Source organism: Danio aesculapii, chromosome 2 (assembly GCF_903798145.1).
Source record: "Danio aesculapii chromosome 2, fDanAes4.1, whole genome shotgun sequence".
In the NCBI taxonomy this organism is placed as follows: domain Eukaryota; kingdom Metazoa; phylum Chordata; class Actinopteri; order Cypriniformes; family Danionidae; genus Danio; species Danio aesculapii.
This window is the reverse complement of record NC_079436.1, coordinates 50,017,557-50,038,588: the sequence shown is the minus strand read 5'-3', so window position 1 is coordinate 50,038,588 and position 21,032 is coordinate 50,017,557. Positions and strand designations below refer to the sequence as shown.

The 21,032-nt window shown below is 35.0% G+C and overlaps 1 protein-coding gene across 2 annotated transcripts in view; it reads left to right on the top strand.

The window, feature by feature from the left end:
* The window catches only part of hecw1b (HECT, C2 and WW domain containing E3 ubiquitin protein ligase 1b), a 102,887-nt gene that overhangs the window by 33,375 nt on the left and 48,480 nt on the right, over positions 1–21,032 (top strand). For both annotated transcript variants that reach the window (XM_056481686.1, XM_056481677.1), the window contains exons 4-7: positions 7,010–7,104; positions 12,029–12,104; positions 14,661–14,830; positions 19,982–20,124. In XM_056481686.1, the coding sequence (XP_056337661.1) occupies positions 7,010–7,104; positions 12,029–12,104; positions 14,661–14,830; positions 19,982–20,124 (484 nt within the window). The remainder of the gene's footprint in view (positions 1–7,009; positions 7,105–12,028; positions 12,105–14,660; positions 14,831–19,981; positions 20,125–21,032) is intronic.

Here is a 21,032-nt window from a genome sequence, read left to right as displayed (position 1 = left end):
TATTATTATTAATAATATTAAATTATTACATTTAAAATTATTTATTGTTAAAATTTAATAATAATAATAATAATAATAATAACAATTATTATTATTATTATTATTATTACTTGTGTTTTTATTATTATTATTATTATTATTTATTTATTTTGTATTATTATTATTATTATTATTATTATTATAAATAATATTAAATTATTACATTTAAAATTATTTATAATAAAATGAAATTATTATTATAACAACAACAATAATTATTATTATTATTAATTGTGTTATTATTATTATTATTATTATTATTATTTGTGTTTATTTATTTTGTATTTGTTTTATTATTGTTATTATTAATATTATTTTATGTATTTATTTTGTATTATTATTATTACTATTATTATAATTAATATTATGTATATTGTTGTTGTTATTATAATTTTTTTATTCATTTGTTTATTCATTTATTTATTTTACATTTGTGTTATTATTGATATTATTGATATTATTTATTTATTTATTTTGTATTTGTATTATTTTTATGTTTATGTATGTTTATTTTTGTGTTGTATTATATTTTAAAAAGAGAAATTAAATGGCAGATAAAAAAATTTTATTACTTTTTAAAAAAATAACGTACTGTTTTTCATCTTGCTATATATTAAAATATATATATATATGAACAATTTCTGAACAAACAGTTTGTTCAATGTTGTTTCAGATGTAAAAAAAAAAAAGACCCACTCAGACATGGCACTCGCTCTCGAAAACACATTTAGTTTCAATATAGCGAGTGTGATGAAAAGATAGGGATGTGTTTGTATTAATATAGAGCGCAGGTCTCAGCTGTTTTTCACTGTCCTTCAGCTCTGAAAGCACTGGTGTATTACACTTCCAGGCCATATGGCTCATATGCTGTTGCTTGTTTCAAATGTATTTTTGGCACAAGCACAGTTGAGGATACTAGAGAGAAATTGTGCCCACATACACATTCAAACTCTCATCGCCCACTAAAGCACCAGGATTTCTCTTTAACTCGTGCACAAAATGCTTAATCTGTATTTAGTGTTTTATATTCACACTGCAAAACTAATTTTTAAGTTAAGAGTCGACTTAACTTTTTTTTTTTTTTTCACCTTTATTATGATAGGACTGTAGAAATTTCAGACAGGAAAGCATTGGGAGCAGAGGAGGGGAAGAATTGGCAAAGGACCGTGAGCACATCGGTGCTATATGTCGGCGAACAATACCACTAGGCTACTGGTGCCGACAACTTAACTTTTAACTGAAGTACTGCACTTGACTCGATTTAGATTGACTCAACTAAAAAAGCTCTGCAGCAAGTTGCCTTAATTTTAAGTTGAGCCAACAATTTTTTTTGGGATTTAAGATATTGGGCTGAAGGATTCTTACTAAAATGTGAATGACAATTTTTTCTCCATGAGATTTGAGACCACCATTGTACCATACAATTCTCTTTTTTTTTCAACGTATATTTATTGCAAGTACAAACATCAACAACACGACATTCGTTATAATAACGTGCTGGTGTTACAAGAAATAGTCTCTTGTTGCTCCAATTTGCACAGAACTTTAAAAACGTGAGTGATAGCAGAATGCGGCCAATAAGGAAGAGGAGAAAAGTGATTTGTGATTGATCTATGAATAACGTCACGGTGGTGCAGTGGGTAGCACAATCGCCTCACAGCAAGAAGGTCGCTGGTTCGAGCCTCGGCTGAGTCTGTTAGCATTTCTTTGTGGAGTTTACATGTTCTCTCCGTGTTGGCGTGGGTTTCCTCCGGGTGCTCCGGTTTCCCCCACAAGTCCAAAGACATGTGCTATAGGTGAATTGGGTAAGCTAAATTGTCTGTAGTGATATGAGTGTAATTGAGTGTGTGTGGGTGTTTCCCAGTCATGGGTTGTGGCTGGAAGGGCATCCGCTGCGTAAAACCTATGCTGGTTAAGTTGGTGGTTCATTCCACTGTGGCGGCCCCAGATTAATAAAGGGACTAAGCCGAAAAGAAATTGAATGAATGAATGAAATAAATGTGACCAATGAATGCGGCATGATCTGAATTCAGGGAAATACACAGAGGTAAATCTCCATCATTTGAGATCACATTAATGTATGAATTGAAATCATGATTTTTTTTTTAATTCAAGAGTTCACACTTAGATATTGTTTGACAACTGTTAGCAAGTTTGGCATGCTGTCCCGGGAGAGAACCCTGAGCTCGGAGATAGGTGAGCCCAGGGCTCCCGCCTGGTCCATAGAGCATATGAGGGGAGTACGAGATCAGGTGGTTCTCGAGAGCTCCCCGTGGTAAAAGAAAAAAGGAGGAGAAGGGGTGGATGGGGGGTTTCTTCGGAAAACGAAGATAAGAGAGTAGTTCTAGCTAGGCTACTTATAGTGAGTTGGGGTTAATCTGATTGGCTAACTAGTGAGTTTAGATGAGTGGCCAGCTGCAGTCAATCATATCACGTGCTCCTCTCGAAACTAGTTTGAAAACTTCACTAATCATGCAGCTCTATTCAGGCATGTTCTGAGGTGGACAAGTATTACAGTGAGTTGTGTAAGGTGTTTTATTTGTGTTGGTAGTTACATAAGGATCGAAACAAGTCCCCTACGCTGCAAAAATGCTTTTCTTACTTCGATTTTTTTGTCTTGCTTCTTTTCCAAATATCTAAAAATTCATAACTAAAAAGCATTCTCTAGACAAGCAAAAACATTGTCTTGTTTTCAGAAAATCATTCATTCGTTTTCTTTTCGGCTTAGTCCCTTTATTAATCAGGGGTCGCCACAGCGGAATGAACCGTTAACTTATCCAGCATACTTTTTACGCAGCGGATGCCCTTCCAGCCGCAACCCATCACTGGGAAACATCCAAACACACTCATTCACACACATACACTACGGACAATTTAGCTTACCCAATTCACCTGTCTTTGGACTTGTGAGGGAAACCAGAGTACCCGGAGGAAACTCACACCAACACGGGGAGAACATGCACACTCCACACAGAAATGCCAACTGACACAGCCAAGGCTCGAACGAGTGACCTTCTTGCTGTGAGGCGAATGTGCCACCCACTGCGCCACCGTGCTGCCCTGTTTTCAGAAATAATATCTCAAAATTTAGAGATTGAGATTTTATTTAAAACATGCAAACTAATCTGCCAATGGGGTAAGCAAAATAATCTAGTTTTTGGTTTTGATAAAATATTATTTTACTACATTAGAAGATTATTTGCTTGTTTTAGGGAAAAACTCACTTTGTTTTGATGTATTATTTCTGAAAGCGAGATTTTTTGCTTGTCTTGAAAAGGCGTCTTTTTTTAATTCTTTTTTTTATTGAACATTTTGATTTTTAACTAAGCCCGAGATCCACCCAACAAAATATGTATAATAAAACTAAAATAAAAATAACAACAACAACAAAAAAAAACAATATTGGAATAACAAGTACAAAATTAGGATTGAAACATAAATGATACAGTCTCTCCCATATTTGACCAAAATTGTACAGTTGAAAAGGCTTCTTGATTAATTAATTTTTAGATGTTTAGACTTGAAACAAGACAAAAAAATCTAAGCAAGAGAAGCATTTCTTTGCTGTGTATAAGATAGAGGTTTTTTTTATAAATCATGATAATCTAGGGCTGTATGAGATACATTTTCAGTTTTCCATTTTAATATTTGTGTATTTAAAATTGAGTTTATTCAATTTAAATACCAAAAGCATGTCTAAACATTGAAGTCATAAAACATATTAAACAGTTTTAATCAATCTTTTGATATGTAAATAAACTTAATAAACATTCATTCATTCATTTTCTTTTTGGATTAGTCCGTTTATTAATCTGGGGTAGCCTCAGCGGAATGAACTGCCAATTTATCCAGCATTTGCCCTTCCAGCTGCAACTCATCACTGAGAAACACTCATACACTCGCATTCACACACATAAACTACGGCCAATTTAGCTTATTCAATTCTCCTATAGCGCATGTCTTTGGACTGGGGGAAACCGGAGCACCCGGAGAAACCCACACCAACACGGGAAGAACATGCAAACTCCACACAGAAGTGCCAACTGACCCCACTGACCCCACTCAGCGACCTTCTTGCTGTAAGGCAACAGCGCTGTTCACTGTGCCACCGTGCCGCCCACTTAATAAACCTTTATTTTTTATTATTTTATTTTCGTTAAAGGTTAAGCAGGAAATATTATAGTTTGTAATGAAGACGGAATTTAAATGCCACTCTATTTGAGATCTTTAATCAGACATTTAATAATGCCCTGCTGCTAACAATCAGATCTAATAAGGGAAAATGCTGTCACTGTTTTGGCTATAGTAGAAATAGAAATATGAAGTTATAGTCTAATTTTGATTGTCCTTTGAATATGGCTGACTTTAACTTCCCATTTAAACATGAAATCATGAACTATATATAATATATATATATACAGCGGCGGCATTTGAGAGTCTTCTTAGCTGTGTTTTGGATCATTGTCTTGCTGAAATGTTCACCCTGGTTTCATCTTCATCTTCCTGCTAATGTAGATGTTGGACTGAAGCAGCTCATATTCATTTACACTGATGAAAGGCAGAGGGTTGCTGAAGAGATGAGAGATTTCAGCCACTGTCTGGGCTTTCACTGCCTTTCTACACCTCCCTTTCTTCATGTGTTCAATAGTTTTTACCTGCGTCATTTTATTTATTATACAAAACTTATTTTGCTAATTAGATATGTTAGATATGATTAGATATAATTGCATTATATGGATTTCTTTGGTTGTTATCAACATCTGGTAAAATTTTCAAGTCAACAGCACCTTTAGAAATATGTTTTCTGAGAAAAATGGTGACGTGTTGTATTTCCCCCACTGTATTATTATTATTATTATTATTATTATTATTATTATTATTATTATTATTATTATTTCAGTTCCCAAGGAAACATATTTCTCATTCCTATATAAAGAAACATGAATCTGAAATGATATACTGTAGAATTAATACAATTGACCAAAATGCACAAAAATATCTAAACCATTAATTAAAATTATAATTATTAAACTTTCATCTTTTTATTTTCTTTCTATCACAGTGTTTTCTTTCCTGTACTGATGCATTTCATGTTTAAATAGGAAGTTGTGGTCATTCATCGTTAAAGGCCTACTAATAGACCATAACTTCATATTTCTATTTTTGCTCCATAACCAAAACCAGCGACAACCAGACTTCCAGAAATAAAGTATAAGAACATGATACATTAACAAACACTATACTAGTTACTTGCTGTTTCTTGTCACACTTAAAATATGACGATTCGTGCGACCAGCCAATCGGCTGACCCACCCTCCTCCGTCCCTAAACCCAACCAACGGCGATTCTTAAAAGCCGTCCAGAAAAAGAAAAGCCCTCGTCTGATTTTTACCATGTTTGCAGATTTTGAACACATTCTCACCCTGTGACGAACTTGTTTGCTTCATTTTTTGGATTTTGTTTTCTTACCTGATTTCTGGAACCGCTCTTCCCCGGACTCGAACCCGGTTGTCGTCGTGGTCAGCCCCTCTCTGCGCCTCGAGTCCGCCAGAGTACATGAAGAGCTAACCGGACAGCCCTCCAAAGCCCTCCACACGGAGGCGAGCGGCCGGCTGGCCGGCCGGCAAGCGCCGAAAGGAACGGCATCACACCGCCCCGCAGCGTTCGCTTAAAAAAATGAAATGCAGCCGTACGAACCCCCGGCTACGTATTTCGCGGTCTCCAGAAACGTCCCCGGGACTACGTTCTCAGAATGAGCCTGCGTTGGACGATTCCAACTATTTATTTAAAACCCGCTGAAACTAAACTATTCAACACATTCCAAGATGGCTTGAGCTGACTTATTTAACGTTAAATGTCAGTTTAAAAACAGTTTCTATGTGCTTCTCCATAAGAAATAGGCCTGCAAGGGATACATTTGAGGTGCTGATTAAAAATAAAGTTATTGAAGAAGCGAACAAATTCAATTATCTTGTCAAAATGCTAGAGGTGTATATAAAATTTGATAGTCATGTTAAAATATGTGTAAGAAAGTCAAGCCAAGTCTAAACTGTTTTCGTTTTATTAGAAGATTGTAAACATATTAAACTGCAAAATTATACATGCACACAATGATATTCTCACACGTCATATTGCATTACATCAAGGTTACAACCCTCTTTTACCACATTGAAGCCTATTGATTCTGTATGTAAATAAGCAATTCAAATGATGCACTCAAAGCCTATGAGATGGCATCATTGCGAGGTTTTATGTAAACATCAGGGGCGTAACGGACATTTTAAAAGTGGGGGGATGGCTATATGAGATCATACGTTCATATAACTATTAATCACCTGTTTCTAACTGGTCTGTCTCTAAAAGTGAGGGAGATGGATCCCCCCCCCGTCCCACCCGGCAACGTTGTACTGTTCAGACGACTTAATTATGTTCAATCCATTTCAATTTGTAGAAACTAATAAGCGAACTTAATTCCTTCATGTTGCTCCAACACAAACCCCTGCATTTTTACAGTCCAGTAACTGCATTTATAGTTTTATTAATCTACAAAATGGGCTGCATGGTGGCTCAGAGGGTAGCACAATCATCTCACAGCAAGAAGGTCACTGGTTTGAGCCTTGGCTGGGTCAGTTGGCATTTCTGTGTGGAGTTTGCATGTTCTCCCCGTGCTGGCGTGGGTTTCCTCCGGGTGCTACAGTTTCCCCCACAAGTCCAAAGACATACATGTAGTGTATGAGTGTAAATGGGTGTGTATGGATGTTTCCCAGTGGTGGGTTGGGCTGGAAGGGCATCCGCTGCGTAAAACATATGCTGGATGGGTTGGCAGTTCATTCCGCAGTGGCGACCCAGGATTGGTGGAGGGACTAAGACGAAAAGAAAATGAATAAATTACTAATCCACAAAATAAAACAAAAAAGCTCTGCAAATCTGAAATGACATTTGACATCTTGTGTGTTTTTCTGTGTTTCAGCGGAGACTAAGATCTGTTTTAAATATTATCATGGAGTTAGTGGAGCGCTTCGGGCCACAACACCATGCGTGACCGTGAAGAACCCTTCTGCACCGGTGAGCTAAAGAAAATAAAACAAATCTGTCTTTTATTTTGTCATGATTTAAAGGGGTGGTCCACTACCATATCATATGTTAAACTTTAGTTGATGTGTAATGTATCTGTGTGAACATAAACAACATCTCTAAATGTAAGACGCTCAAAGTTCAATGCAAAGGGAGACATTGGCTTTTACAGAGTTAGCTTTGCAAAGCCTACAGAGAACCAAGTTTGGGGGCTACAAAAAAATACATCTGGGATAATGAGATCACAAACACTTCAGGTTACGCACAATCATCATGCGCATACACCCCGTGCAGCAAAGGGCCGTGGCCAGAGGCACTGTCATGTTACAGCAGAGAAAGCTAATATGCCATCCAAGCGCTGCTATTTCCACAGAGCTTCTTCGGTTTCTGTATTTTGGCTTCCAAAGGAAACGACACAAAGAGAGAAGTGCTTACTATTTAAATTGAATTGTGTTCCAGAGAATTATAAAAAATATATAGCTAGCATTTAACAAAGGAGAGCTTCCAGAATCTCTCCCAGTTCAGTGCTGGATTCGGCTAAAACTCCTCAAAGAAGGAGCCGCTCCAACAATAATAGACAAAGCTTTGGATTGTGAGCCACAACCTGTACATATTTTTATTACTTAAATTGATCTATTAAATGCACAGTTTCTAGCGTTAACAGTATGTTGTAGTGAGGATGAAAACAAGGATGTAAATAACAGGAAATGCTGTTTGGCACAGCGCTGCAGTGTCTCTCCATGTGGACGCTTTCCCTGCGTTCTACATCTCAAATGATGAACACGCAAAAGATATGTGAACGTTTCACATTACTTACACATGCTTATAACCCAAATATATGTGAAATATATGTGTTCCCTTACAAAAAATAACTGCAGCAAACTGAAGTAAAGCTGCAGTACAACTACAGTACAACAGTAGTATAAAGAAGCAAACCTCCAGTAAAATTAAGTACAATTGCAAAATTGCAATACAATGTATAAAGTATAAACACAGTTCAAATACAGCACAATAAAGTTTAACAGCAGTATAAGTCGGAGTAAACTGGAGTAAAAACAAGTAAAATCCATCTTTACTGCACTTGTGCTGCTGTATATACCAGTGGTGTGGTAAGAACTGAACTACACTTGTGTTCCAAGGGGTTTGTTCTGCAACATTTTCCAAGAATATTTTGTACTGTTTTCAGGGATGTTCTTTGGATTCAAGTAATTTTCTAGTCCAGTTTCTAGTCCTAGTAGTTTCTAGTTTATTTGCAAAAACGAATAATAAAAAAATAACTGCAGCGAACTGAACAGTACAACAGCAACGATAACGCAATAAAGTTCAACAGCAGTAGAATCTGCAGTACAACTAAAGTAACAATAAATAAACTGAGAGGGGCTTAACAAAATATACTGTAGTTAAAAAAATACTGCAGTTTTTAAAGGAATGCTGCAGTTTTAGTTAACTTCTGAAAAGTCCAGTTTCTGGACACAAAAAAACTGCATTATTTAAGTATATTGCAGTACAACTACTGCAATAGTACTGAAGTGATACTACTTATATAATGAAGTACAACTACTGCAAAACAACTGAAGTACTACTAGAGTACTAATGCCATACAACTATTGCAATACAATTGAAGTACTTCTACAATACTTCTGCAGTTAAAAACTGCAGTACAGCTACTATTTCTTCCTGCTAGGTGGACAATGATTTCCAAATAAGGTTTAAGTACTTCAGTTGTAATGCTGAAGGACTACCACAATAAATTGTATTGCACTTTTCAGAAGTAAAACTTACTACAGAAATCCATCTACAGTTCTGCAATACACAATAAAACTAAAGTCCACTTTTAATACTTATGTACCTAAGTGCAATAAATTATTTAACATGTATTGCAGTAGCAGTACGCCATTGTAGTATTTGTAGTAGTACTTCAGTAGTATTGCAGTAGTTGTGCTGCATTATAGTGGTAGCATCACTTCAGTACTATTGCAGTAGTTGTGCTTCACTATAGTAGTAGCATCACTTCAGTACTATTGCAGTAGTTGTACTGCAGTTGTACTGTGGTAGTAATTTAGTTGTATTGCAGTAGTTGTACTGTAGTAGTAATTTAGTTGTACTGCAGTTGGTTGTATTGTAGGACTTCAGTTGTATTGCAGTAAAACTTCGCGTCCAAAAATTTTCTATTAAAAAACTGCAGTAATTTTTGTAAGGGTCTTATTCAGGCTCAAACTGATACGGCTAACAGCTAAACTGATTGACAGTATTTACACAGCAGAGGCACAGCATGTGCTATTAGAGGCATGACGCTTCTTGGTGACGTGGAGCTGATTCGTGAATCACAGAACATTATGTTAACTGACCAATCAGAGCTTCTTGAGGGCCTTTCAGGTTGTTTTCATGTTAGCAGAGTAGCTGTATATAATCAAAGTAAAATATATGAAAAATAACATGATTTTTTTTTTTTTTTTTTACAAATGAAGCATGAGCACACATTACTTTACATCTTATAAACACAACCAAGCCTTAAAAATACACTCAGGACCACCTCTTTAAATGTCCTGTCGTTATGCCTTTGAAATAGCAGGAGCAAAACTGTGACCGCCATGTGACCTGTGCTATAAAATATTCACCGTCATGATGAGTTCTATAGCTGTGAAGGCAAATGCAGCTGTTTTTATCTTTCCTCACGTTTGATGAAGAGTTTTTGAAGAGCAGAGTAGTCTGCGCCATCTGTTTCTCAGAGGATTAACGCCGCAGATAATCTCAGGTTATCATTTCATGGCTTAATACAGCACCTCCGTAGCAACACAGTTACACACATGCTCACGCTCACAGAAAGTGTGCTGCTGTTTGCCATAGGGAGGGAGAGAGAGAGAGAGAGAGAGAGAGAGAGAGAGAGAGAGAGAGAGAGAGAGAGAGAGAGAGAGAGAGAGAGAGAGAGAGAGAGAGAGAGAGAGAGAGAGAGAGAGAGAGAGAGAGAGAGAGAGAGAGAGAGAGAGAGAGAGAGAGAGAGAGAGAGAGAGAGAGAGAGAGAGAGAGAGAGAGAGAGTTTAGGCATGATTGTTACAAAATCTTAAGACATTAATCCGTACAATTTTAAAACGTAATTTAACATGAAGGAATCCTGGTTTTGTTCTATTTTTCTATCTATTATTCTAATTATTGTTCTATCTATCCTTCTACCTATCTATTGTTAAATCGATCTATTTTTTATCTATCCATCCATCCATCCATCCATCGTTCTATTGTTCAATCTATCTATCGTTCTATTGTTTAATCTGTCTTTCTATCCATCATTTTATCGTTCTATCTATCGTTCTCTATCATTCTATCTGTCATATCTATCTATCTATCTATCTATCTATCTATCTATCTATCTATCTATCTATCTATCTATCTATCTATCTATCTATCTATCTGTCTGTCTGTCTGTCTGTCTGTCTGTCTGTCTGTCTGTCTGTCTGTCTGTCTGTCTGTCTGTCTGTCTGTCTGTCTGTCTGTCTGTCTGTCTGTCTGCCTGCCTGCCTGCCTGCCTGCCTATCTATCTATCTATCTATCTATCTATCTATCTATCTATCTATCTATCTATCTATCTATCTATCTATCTATCTATCTATCTATCTATCTATCTATCTATCTATCTATCTATCTATCTATCTATCTATCTATCTATCTATCTATCTATCTATCTATCTATCTATCTATCTATCTATCTATCTTGTCTATCTATCTATCTTGTCTGTCTGTCTGTCTGTCTGTCTGTCTGTCTGTCTGTCTCACTGTCTGTCTGTCTGTCCGTCCATCATTTTATCATTCTATCTATCGTTCTCTATCATTCTATCTGGCATTCTATCTATCTATCTATCTATCTATCTATCTATCTATCTATCTATCTATCTATCTATCTATCTATCTATCTATCTATCTGTCTGTCTGTCTGTCTGTCTGTCTGTCTGTCTGTCTGTCTGTCTGTCTGTCTGTCTGTCTGTCTGTCTGTCTGTCTGTCTGTCTGTCTGTCTGTCTATCCGTCATTCTATCAATCTATCTATCTATCTATCTATCTATCTATCTATCTATCTATCTATCTATCTATCTATCTATCTATCTATCTATCTATCTATCTATCTATCTGTCTGTCTGTCTGTCTGTCTGTCTATCCGTCATTCTATCAATCTATCAATCAATCTATCTATCTATCTATCTATCTATCTATCTATCTATCTATCTATCTATCTATCTATCTATCTATCTATCTATCTATCTATCTATCTATCTATCTATCTATCTATCTATCTATCTATCTATCTATCTATCTATCTATCTATCTATCTATCTATCTATCTATCGTTTAATCTGTATTTCTATCCATCATTTTATCGTTCTATCTATCGTTCTCTATCATTCTATCTGTCATTCTATTTGTTATTCTATCTATCTATTGTTTTGTCTGTCATTCTGTCCATCTATCTGTCATTCAATCTGCCATTCTATGCATCTATCTATTGTTATAGCTATCGTTTTTGCTGTCGTTCTGTCCATCTATCTATTGTCCATCTATCTCCCCCGAGTGTGGGAAGTGAATGTGTGAGAAATGCATTTCAACACAATCCTAAGTCAACATGCCAAAAAAAAAAACACTGACATTAGAACTACTAACATGTTGCATTATTAACATTCACAGCGTGATGCAAAGCTTTATGAGGCAACAACGTCTGACCTAAATGAGTCAAAGATTCACACCCTTTACAAAAGAACTTTGTATTATTGCGTTTAGGAGCTAAAGTATAATCTTTAATGCTCTATATATGATATGAATAATACAGTGAATTTTTGCGGAGAAAAAAAATTAAATCTTGATATTGAAACTGTTATGCAAAATGTTTCTAATGAAGTCTAACACGCTTCGCACTGAATCTTCCATCATCAGGTGTTTAAGCCGGTGGCCACAGATGACGTTCCTCAGAGTCAGGGAAGAAGGAGACTCATCAGCTTCTCTCTGTCAGGTCTGTGTTTCCAAAAAAAAAAAAAAAAACTGGCCTGACCAGACAGCAGATCATTACGCTTTATCAATATTCATGAGGATTCTATATTTAGTGTCTCCATGGGGATTAGTTATTGATCCAGAGCTCACAGCCTCCTGTAAACAATCAGAGGAACACGTAACTGCTTCTTTCCTAACAGAACACTTCCTTAAGAAACTTTTGAGTTTTATGAGATTTGATATGAAGCAAAATTGACCCTGATTATTCATGATTAATAAATGTTCTTTTCTGTTCAATTTCAGTATATTATTTTAGTTTTATTCTTTCGGTAAATACAATAAATCATGTTTTTTCTGTTTAGATTTTTTGGTAAGACTTTGTTTTGATGGTCCTTAATGCACATTTTATCGACTAAAACTACATGCCAAGTAATTCTCATTTGTCTGCTTAATACCTGCTAAACAGACATTTAACTTACAATAAGAAACTGCAAGTACATGTCAACTTACACTAACCCTAACCCTAACCTAACAGTCTACTTATAATCTAATGAGAATTAATTGGCATGTAGATGCGATGCAACTTATATTCCACAAAATGCATTAAAGGGACCATCAAAATAAAGTGATACAGATTTTCTTTCTATATTTTGATATTCTGTTTTGATTACTTATTAAAATGTTTAATTCTTTTCTGTTTTTGTGTATTTTGTTCTGCTGTGTTTGTTTCTTTTGCTTTTGTTTCTTCATTTTCTTTTACTGTTGTTTACTTTGTTATCTTTGTTTAGTTTATTGTTTTCTAGTGTTCATTTTGCTCTTTTCTGTTTTGTCTTATTATTTTGTTTGTTGTATTCATTTTTGTTTGTTATTTTTTATGTTTTTGTTCTTTTGTTTTGATATTTTAGTTTTGTTGTCTATTCATTTAACTCTTTCTGCTTTGTTTTCGTATATTTTATTTTGATTTGCTTTTCTTATTTTCTTTTTCTATTGTTTTTTATTTTATGAGATTTTTTATGAAGCAAAATTGACTCTGATTATTTACTGATGAATAAATGTTTATTTCTGTTCTATTTTAGTCTATTATTGTCTGTTTTGTTATTTTGTTATTTCTGATTTTTGTGTGTATTTTGTTTTGTTTATTTCACTTTAGTTTCATTGTTTTTTTTACTTTTGTTTACCTTTTTATCTTTGTTTTTTGTTTAGTTTATTGTTTTCTAGTGTTAATTTTGCTCTTCTCTTTTGTTTTAGTCTTTTGTTTTATTATTTAGTTTGTTCTGTTCAGTTTTGTTCTGTTGTTTATCTTTACTGTTTTTGTTCTTTTGTTTTAAAATTTTATTTCTGTTCTGTTTTCTGCCTTAATTTAGCTCTTTCTGCTTTCTGCCTGCATTTTCTTCTTTGTTTTCTTATATTTTATGTTGATTTGTTTTTGTTCTTTTCTTTTCTATTGTCTTTTTATATTTATTACAGTTTTTATGAAGCAAAATTGATCCTGATTTACTTGACTCTTATTTAATGATGAGTAAATGTTCAATTCTGTTCTATTTTAGTCTATTATTTTCTGTTTTGTTATTTTGATAAATACATCTCAATGTTTTTTTTTTGTTTTTTATTGTTTAGTTTGTTCTCAATTTGAAAATTCTGTTTTATTTTTTTAAATGTTTTTTTTTTTACTGTTTTTGTGTATTTTGATCTGGTGTTTATTTCACTTTAGTTTCATTGTTTCTTTTACTTTTGTTTACCTTTTTATCTTAGTTTTTTGTTTAGTTCATTGTTTTCTAGTGTTAATTTTCCTCTTCTCTGTTTTGTTTTAGTCTTTTGTTTTATTATTGAGTTTGCTCTGCTCAGTTTTGTTCTATTTTGTTTGTTATCTTTACTGTTTTTGTTTTTTGTTTTGATATTTTAGTTCTGTTCTGTTTTCTTTTCATTTAGCTTTTTCTGCATGCTTTGTTTTCTTAGATTTTTTATTTTAATTTGTTTTTGTTATTTTATTTTTCTATTGTTTTTTATTTTATGAGATTTTTTTTTTGAAGCAGTATTGACTGATTATTAAATGATGAATAAATGTTCATTTCTGTTCTATTTTAGTCTATTCATTTAGCTATTTCTGCTTTGTTTTTTAGATTTTAATTTGTTTTTGTTCTTTTATTTTATATATAAGTATGTAAATATTTTAGTTTTATGTAGTTTTGTTTAATGGCTATGGTGTGTTTAAATATGCATAATAAATATACACAGCGCACGCAAATATATTATGTAAAAACTATGATTTTGGATGGAATTTAATCATGACTAATCTTTGCCCAGCTCTAGTTTGTTTCGATTTTTCCATTATCTATATATATATATATATATATATATATATTTCTTTATCATATTTGAATCTTTCAATGCATTTTTGTTTTAGTCTGATATTACTAAATTCCTTCTCTATTGTTCTCTTTTATGCTTGTTTTATTATTATTATTGTTTTATAATATTATTATTCTGTTATATTCTCTTCTGCTGTTTAGTTATGTCCTGTCTTCTGTGCTCTCTCCGTTTGTCTAATTCATCTGCCATTCTTTTTCATCATGATCAGATTTCCAGGCCACTGGACTGAAGAAAGGCATGTTTTTTAACCCCGACCCCTACCTAAAGATCGCCATCCACCCTGGCAAACATAGCATCTTCCCAGCGCTGCCTCACCACGGCCAGGAGAAGAGATCCGGCATCGTCTGCAATACCATTAATCCTGTTTGGCAGAGGGAGGTATGGCAAACAAACAAGAGCAAACGCACCAGATTAAACATGCTTATATACAAATCCACATAAAACACTATCTGCTCGAAGTCCTATTTATTCATAGACGTTTAACCCAACGCTGGCCTTCTGTGCTTTTGTAGAGAGTCCACACAGAGTTAGTCCTGTAAATCCTTCATTCTGCAAATAGACTGGATGCGTCACTGCAGACTCACAAACACTGCCGCTGTTTGACGGACAAGATTTTCATTAAACTGCATGTCATCTTTGTAGGGCTGGAAATTTGGATACTTTATTTATACAGTGCTTAACGTATATGAATACACCCCTCACAAATCTCTCACTCAAATGAATGTTTTTTATAGGAAGCTTTACCAAATTATATGTGTTCATATATACTACCTGACAAAAGTCTTGTCACCTATCCAAGTATTAGGAACAACAAATAATAGCTTGACTTTTAGTTGATCATTTAGTATTAAAAGTGGTTTATATGAAAGGCAAAGGCCTCTAGATTACACTTATTTTCCCAAAATAAAACATGATCATGCCTAGATTTTTAATGATTTAATTAGGACAGTAAGGTCTGCCTTTGCTTAGACAAAAATCTTGTCACCTAACAGAAATAATGTACAGTATAGAATATAAAGTCATGGTGCAGTGGAAACAGAATTAATATTGTGTTTGACTCCCATGAGCTTGGAGGACTGTATCCATACATCTCTGCAATGACTTAAATCACTTATTAATAGTAACCTGGAATGGCAAAGAAAGCGTTCTTGCAGGACTCCCAGAGTTCATCAAGATTCTTTGGATTCATCTTCAATGCCTCCTCCTTCATCTTACCCCAGACATCCTCAATAATGGTCTGGTGATTGGGCTGGCCAATCCTGGAGCACCTTGACCTTCTTTGCTTTCAGGAACTTTGATGTGGAGGCTGAAGTATGAGAAGGAGCGCTATCCTCCTGAAGAATTTGCCCTCTCCTGTGGTTTGTAATGTAATGTGCAGCACAAATGTCTTGATACCTCAGGCTGTTGATGTTGCCATCCACTTTGCAGATCTCTCGCACACCCCCATACTGAATGTAACCCCAAACCATGATTTTTCCTTCACCAAATGATTCATCAGAAAAATCTAGCTTCTGCCACTTTTCCAAATGATCAACTAGAAGTCAAGTTATTATTTGTTGCTCTTACATCTGGGATCGACGACAAGACTTTTGTCAGGTAGTGTACATTAGTTTAGTCAGTACTAAAGCCAAATCTGCCATATATATATATATATATATATACAGTGAAGCATTTGATTTGAGGCACACAAAAAAATAGCTAATGGGCTAAAAAATAGCAAACTCACTTATAGACAATGTTTATTTGTGCTAATAAATGCAGTTATGGAAAAAATTAAAGCGACCGCTTGAAAATTTCTTATTTTTCTAGTTTTTGGTTGGATTTTTATTGGTATAGAGTCAAATTTAATGTTTTTTTTGTTCTGTAAAGGTCTAATAACATTAATAACACTAATAACAGAAAATGACAATTGACCAGAATAATAAATGTTTTCATTTGTGATTTGAGAATCAGGGTTAATCCAGTTAATATTCATTAATTAACTGTTTTGTTAGATCAAATTGATATTGTTTTTTTCTACAATTTGCACTATTTTTTATTTTATGCAAAAAAAATTCTAAATGACATTTTTATTTATATTTGAAAAAAAATGTCATCAGTTGTTTACAGAAATAAGCAAAAAATAATAAATAAAACAATTAAAATAAAAAAAAAACACAAAACCAAACAGAATTTTCTAGTGCTTTCTTATTTTTTCTTCTATCTTAATTGTTTCTATATTTATGTAGGTATTCATTTACTGATTAATTAATTAAAAAAATAATTGGACTGCTAATATCAAAAATATTCAGGATAATGATTCTAAAATGAAACCAACCAATTATGAGGTGAATCACAACATTACAAACTCATTCATTTTCCTTCTGCTTAGTTCCTGATTATCAGGGGTCGTCACAGCGGAACATACACTACAGCCAATGTAGTTCATTCAATTCAATTAATCTATACTGCATGTCTTTGGACTGTGGGGGAAACCGGTGCACCTGGAGGAAACCCACGCCAACACAGGGAGAACATGCAAACTCCACAAAAATGCCAACTGACCCAGCTGGCATTCGAACCAGCGACCTTCTTTCTGTGAGGTGACAGTGCTAACCACTGAGACACTGTACTGCCCAACATTACAAACTAACTGTAAAAAAATATGACCACAAGAATAAGTTAGGCGGCGCAGTCCACAAGTCCAAAGACATGCGCTATAGGTGAGTTGGGGAAGCTAAATTGTCTGTAGTGTTTGTGTGTGAAACTGTAAATGAGAGTTTATGGGTGTTTCCTAGTGATGGGCTGCAAATGGAAGGGCATCTGCTGCGCAAAACGTATGCTGTATAAGTTGGCAGTTCATTCCGCTGTGGTGACCCCTGATTAAAAAAGGGACTAAGCCAAAAAGAAAATGAATGAATGAATAAATGAATCAGCTTTAACAAACGTTTTTTTAGCCATACAAAGTTTCACTGAATATTTTTAGCCAGTTTGATTGACGTTTGTTAGGATTAGACAAGCTAAGATGATTCAACTAAACAGTTGATGACAGAGGAAAAAAGAGTTTCAGTGACCAAGGCTGTGTCCTTACCAACTTTAGAGAACTAAACGTACAACAATCCCATGAAACACTACAAATAACTAAGATGAATGAAAAATTATTGTGAAATAAAAATTTAAATCGGTTGGTTGTATCAATAGAAACAATATATTTCAAATATTCAACAATATACAGTTGAAGTCAGAATTATTAGCCCCCCTGTTTGTTTTTTCCCCAATTTCTGTTTAATGAAGAGAAGATTGTTTCAGCACATCTCTAAACATAATAGTTTTATTAACTCATTTCTAATAACTGATTTATTTTATCTTTGCCATGATGACAGTAAATAATATTTGACTAGATATTTTTCAAGACACTTCTATACAGCTTAAAGTGACATTTAAAGACTTAACTAGGTTAATTAGGTTAACTAGGCGAGTTATGGTGATTAGGCAAGTTATTATATAATGATGGTTTGTTCTGTAGACTATCAAAAAAAAAAATAGCTTAAAGGGGCTAATAATTTTGACCTTTAAATGGCTTTAAAAAATTAAAAACTGCTTTCATTCTAGCCGAAATAAAACATAAAAGACTTTCTCCAGAAGAAAAAATATTATCAGCCATACTGTGAAAATTTATTTGCTCTGTTAAACATCATTTAGGAAATATTTAAAAAATAAAAAAAATAAAAGGGGGACTAATAATTCTGACTTCAACTGTATCACTGAATTTTCTGTACAGCATTGTGGGGAATGTAGAATTTAGGTGCAAATTTTAATATTAAATATTAAAAATAAGTTGAATCCATGCAAACAGTTGGATTTAACAGAATAACATTTGATCTTTTTGGAGCAGGTGAGACGAGATCGTCTGTATTTGATGGGATTGTTTTCATGTTGTAGATGAACGTCTTCTGTTGAGTGCTCTTATTAGATTAGCTAAGAGTAGCGGAGATCACCTTACAGCTGAGGATTAAAATATATCAAGAGAATGAATGACAGAGGGTTTAGTTGCAGTATTGCAGTGATGCTGTTTGGTGAATGTTCTTTAATTGTGCTTTAAGAAAAATGCATGATGGGGGGGCATGGTGGCTGCATGGTGGCACAGTGGGTAGCACGTTCGCCTCACAGCAAGAAGGTCGCTGGTTTGAGCCTCGGCTGGGTCAGCTGGCATTTTTGTGTGGAGTTTGCATGTTCTCCCTGTGTTGGCGTGGGTTTCCTCCGGTTTCCCCCACAGTCCAAAGACGTGCAATAGGTGAATTGGGTTAGCTAAATTGTCCGTAGTGTATGAGTGTGTCAATGGGTGTGTATGGATGTTTCCCAGTGATGGGTTGCAGCTGGAAGGGCATCCGCTGTGTAAAACAAATGCTGGATAAGTTGGCGGTTCATTCCGCTGTGGTGACCCCTGATTAATAAAGGGACTAACCGGAAAAAAAATGAATGAATGAAAAATGTGATGGACATTTTATGCATCAAACACGCATGTAACAGTGCTGCTGTCATATTTTCATATTGTTTTAATGATCGATCGGTTGATAACTCCAAGGGTGCCATCAGAATTGGGTAAAAATGCTTTCTCTGTCTATGCCCCTTGAATTTCGATTACAAAAATACACTCAACCTCACTACAACCTCACAACTATAAATACTTTTAAACATCTTTTGGATACTGCTTTAAAGGGCAGTTGTTATTGTATTTGCAGCACAGTGGCTTAGTGGTTAGCACTGTCGCCTCAAAACAAGAAGGTCGCTGGTTTGAATCCCAGCTGGGCCAGTTGGCATTTCCGTGTGGAGTTTGCATGTTCTCCCCGTGTTCGTGTGGGTTTCCTCCAGGTGCTCCGGTTTCCCCCACAGTCCAAAGACATGCGCTATAGGTGAATTGACTAAACTAAATTGGCCGTAGTGTATGAGTGTTTGTGAATGAGAGTGTGTATGGATGTTTCCCAGTGCTGGGTTGCGGCTGGAAGGGCCTCCACTGCGTAAAACATATGCTGGAATAGGTGGCGGTTCATTCCGCTGTGTCAATCCCTGAAAAATAACGGACTAAGCCTAAGGAAAATGAATGAATGAATGAATGTAATTGTATTTCACCATTTGATTATTTATGGATCTGAATTATGATTTATGGAAAAGAAAATGAATGAATGAATGATGTGTAAATTGCACTGTTTTCTATTGGAGTCTTTTATGCAACATTCATGTGCTTCCTCCTTATCCAGGTCTCATTGGAAGAAGCGATACATGTACAGTAGTAATATCCCTAGTGACGTTCTGGCTGAATGAAGGATTAATAGTAGTAATTGATGCTGGTGTTGCAGTATTTGGGTATCTTATTGTTTTGCCCATATTAATAACAGTGTTAATAACAACTTCTCACATAGCTTTCATATAACTTTGTAAAATCCTTTATTGCTAGATACCAACATGTTTACTTTTTTCATTTTAAGTTATGAAATTCAGCTTGAAATGATTGCTGTTTCTCCTCTGTGTTTTTATATCTCCTGCCTGTAGCGCTTTAATTTTGTGTCTCTGCCTACGGATGTGTTGGAGATTGAGGTGAAGGACAAGTTCGCCAAAAGCCGTCCCATCATAAAGCGTTTCTTGGGCAAGCTGTCCATGCCAGTGCAAAGACTACTGGAGAAGCATGCTATTGGGTATGCATTACCACCTCACCACACGACAACATCCACAAAACATTATGCAATTTTTTGAGTGTGCCTCACACAGGTGAGTGGGCTTGACAAACCACTTGTTGAAAACACACTCTTTCATCTCTGACCGACACCAGTTTTGCACATTTGCACCAGACACGTTCTTACAATCACTCAATAGCTATAAAAACAAACACTGTGCGTTTATGAAGCGAGCTTCACACAGGTGAGTGGGCTTGACAAACCACCTGTAGAAATGTTCTACTCTCTCCAAAAAAAAAGTAACACACACAGTCAATGTCCTCAAGGATGATTTCTACTCGACGCGTTCACTTGAGTGCATGCGGCGAATGTGACGTCATCACAAAGGTGGCGAAGGTTTGCTTTGGGAGGGCTCGACATGATTTCGGCTGGCGGAGCGCACAAAATTTTTCAAGACTCGAGCGAACAGTTCGTGCAGTGCCGTATTTGATTTGAATATGAATCGCTTTGAAGAGATTTTGTCAGAAACAGGTACGCCTCTACAGACATCTTTAGGATTTGTTCATGCATGATTATATGGAAACCCGAGGACCAAAAATTCTTGGCTAGAAATTGCAACAGCTGTTAGAAAGGAGAACCTAGTAAATATAACACACTCTAAGCTACTATATACTTTGTAAATAAAGTACAAACATTTTTTAATATACAGTTGAAGTCAGAATTATTAGCCCCCCTAAATTATTAGACCCCTGTTTATTTTTCCCCAATTTCTGTTTAACAGAGAGAAGATTTTTCAACACATTTCTAAACATAATAGTTTTAATAACTCATTTCTAATAACTGATTTATTTGATCTTTGTCATGATGACAGTAAATAATATTTGACTAGATATTTTTTAAGACACTTCTATACAGCTTAAAGTGTCATT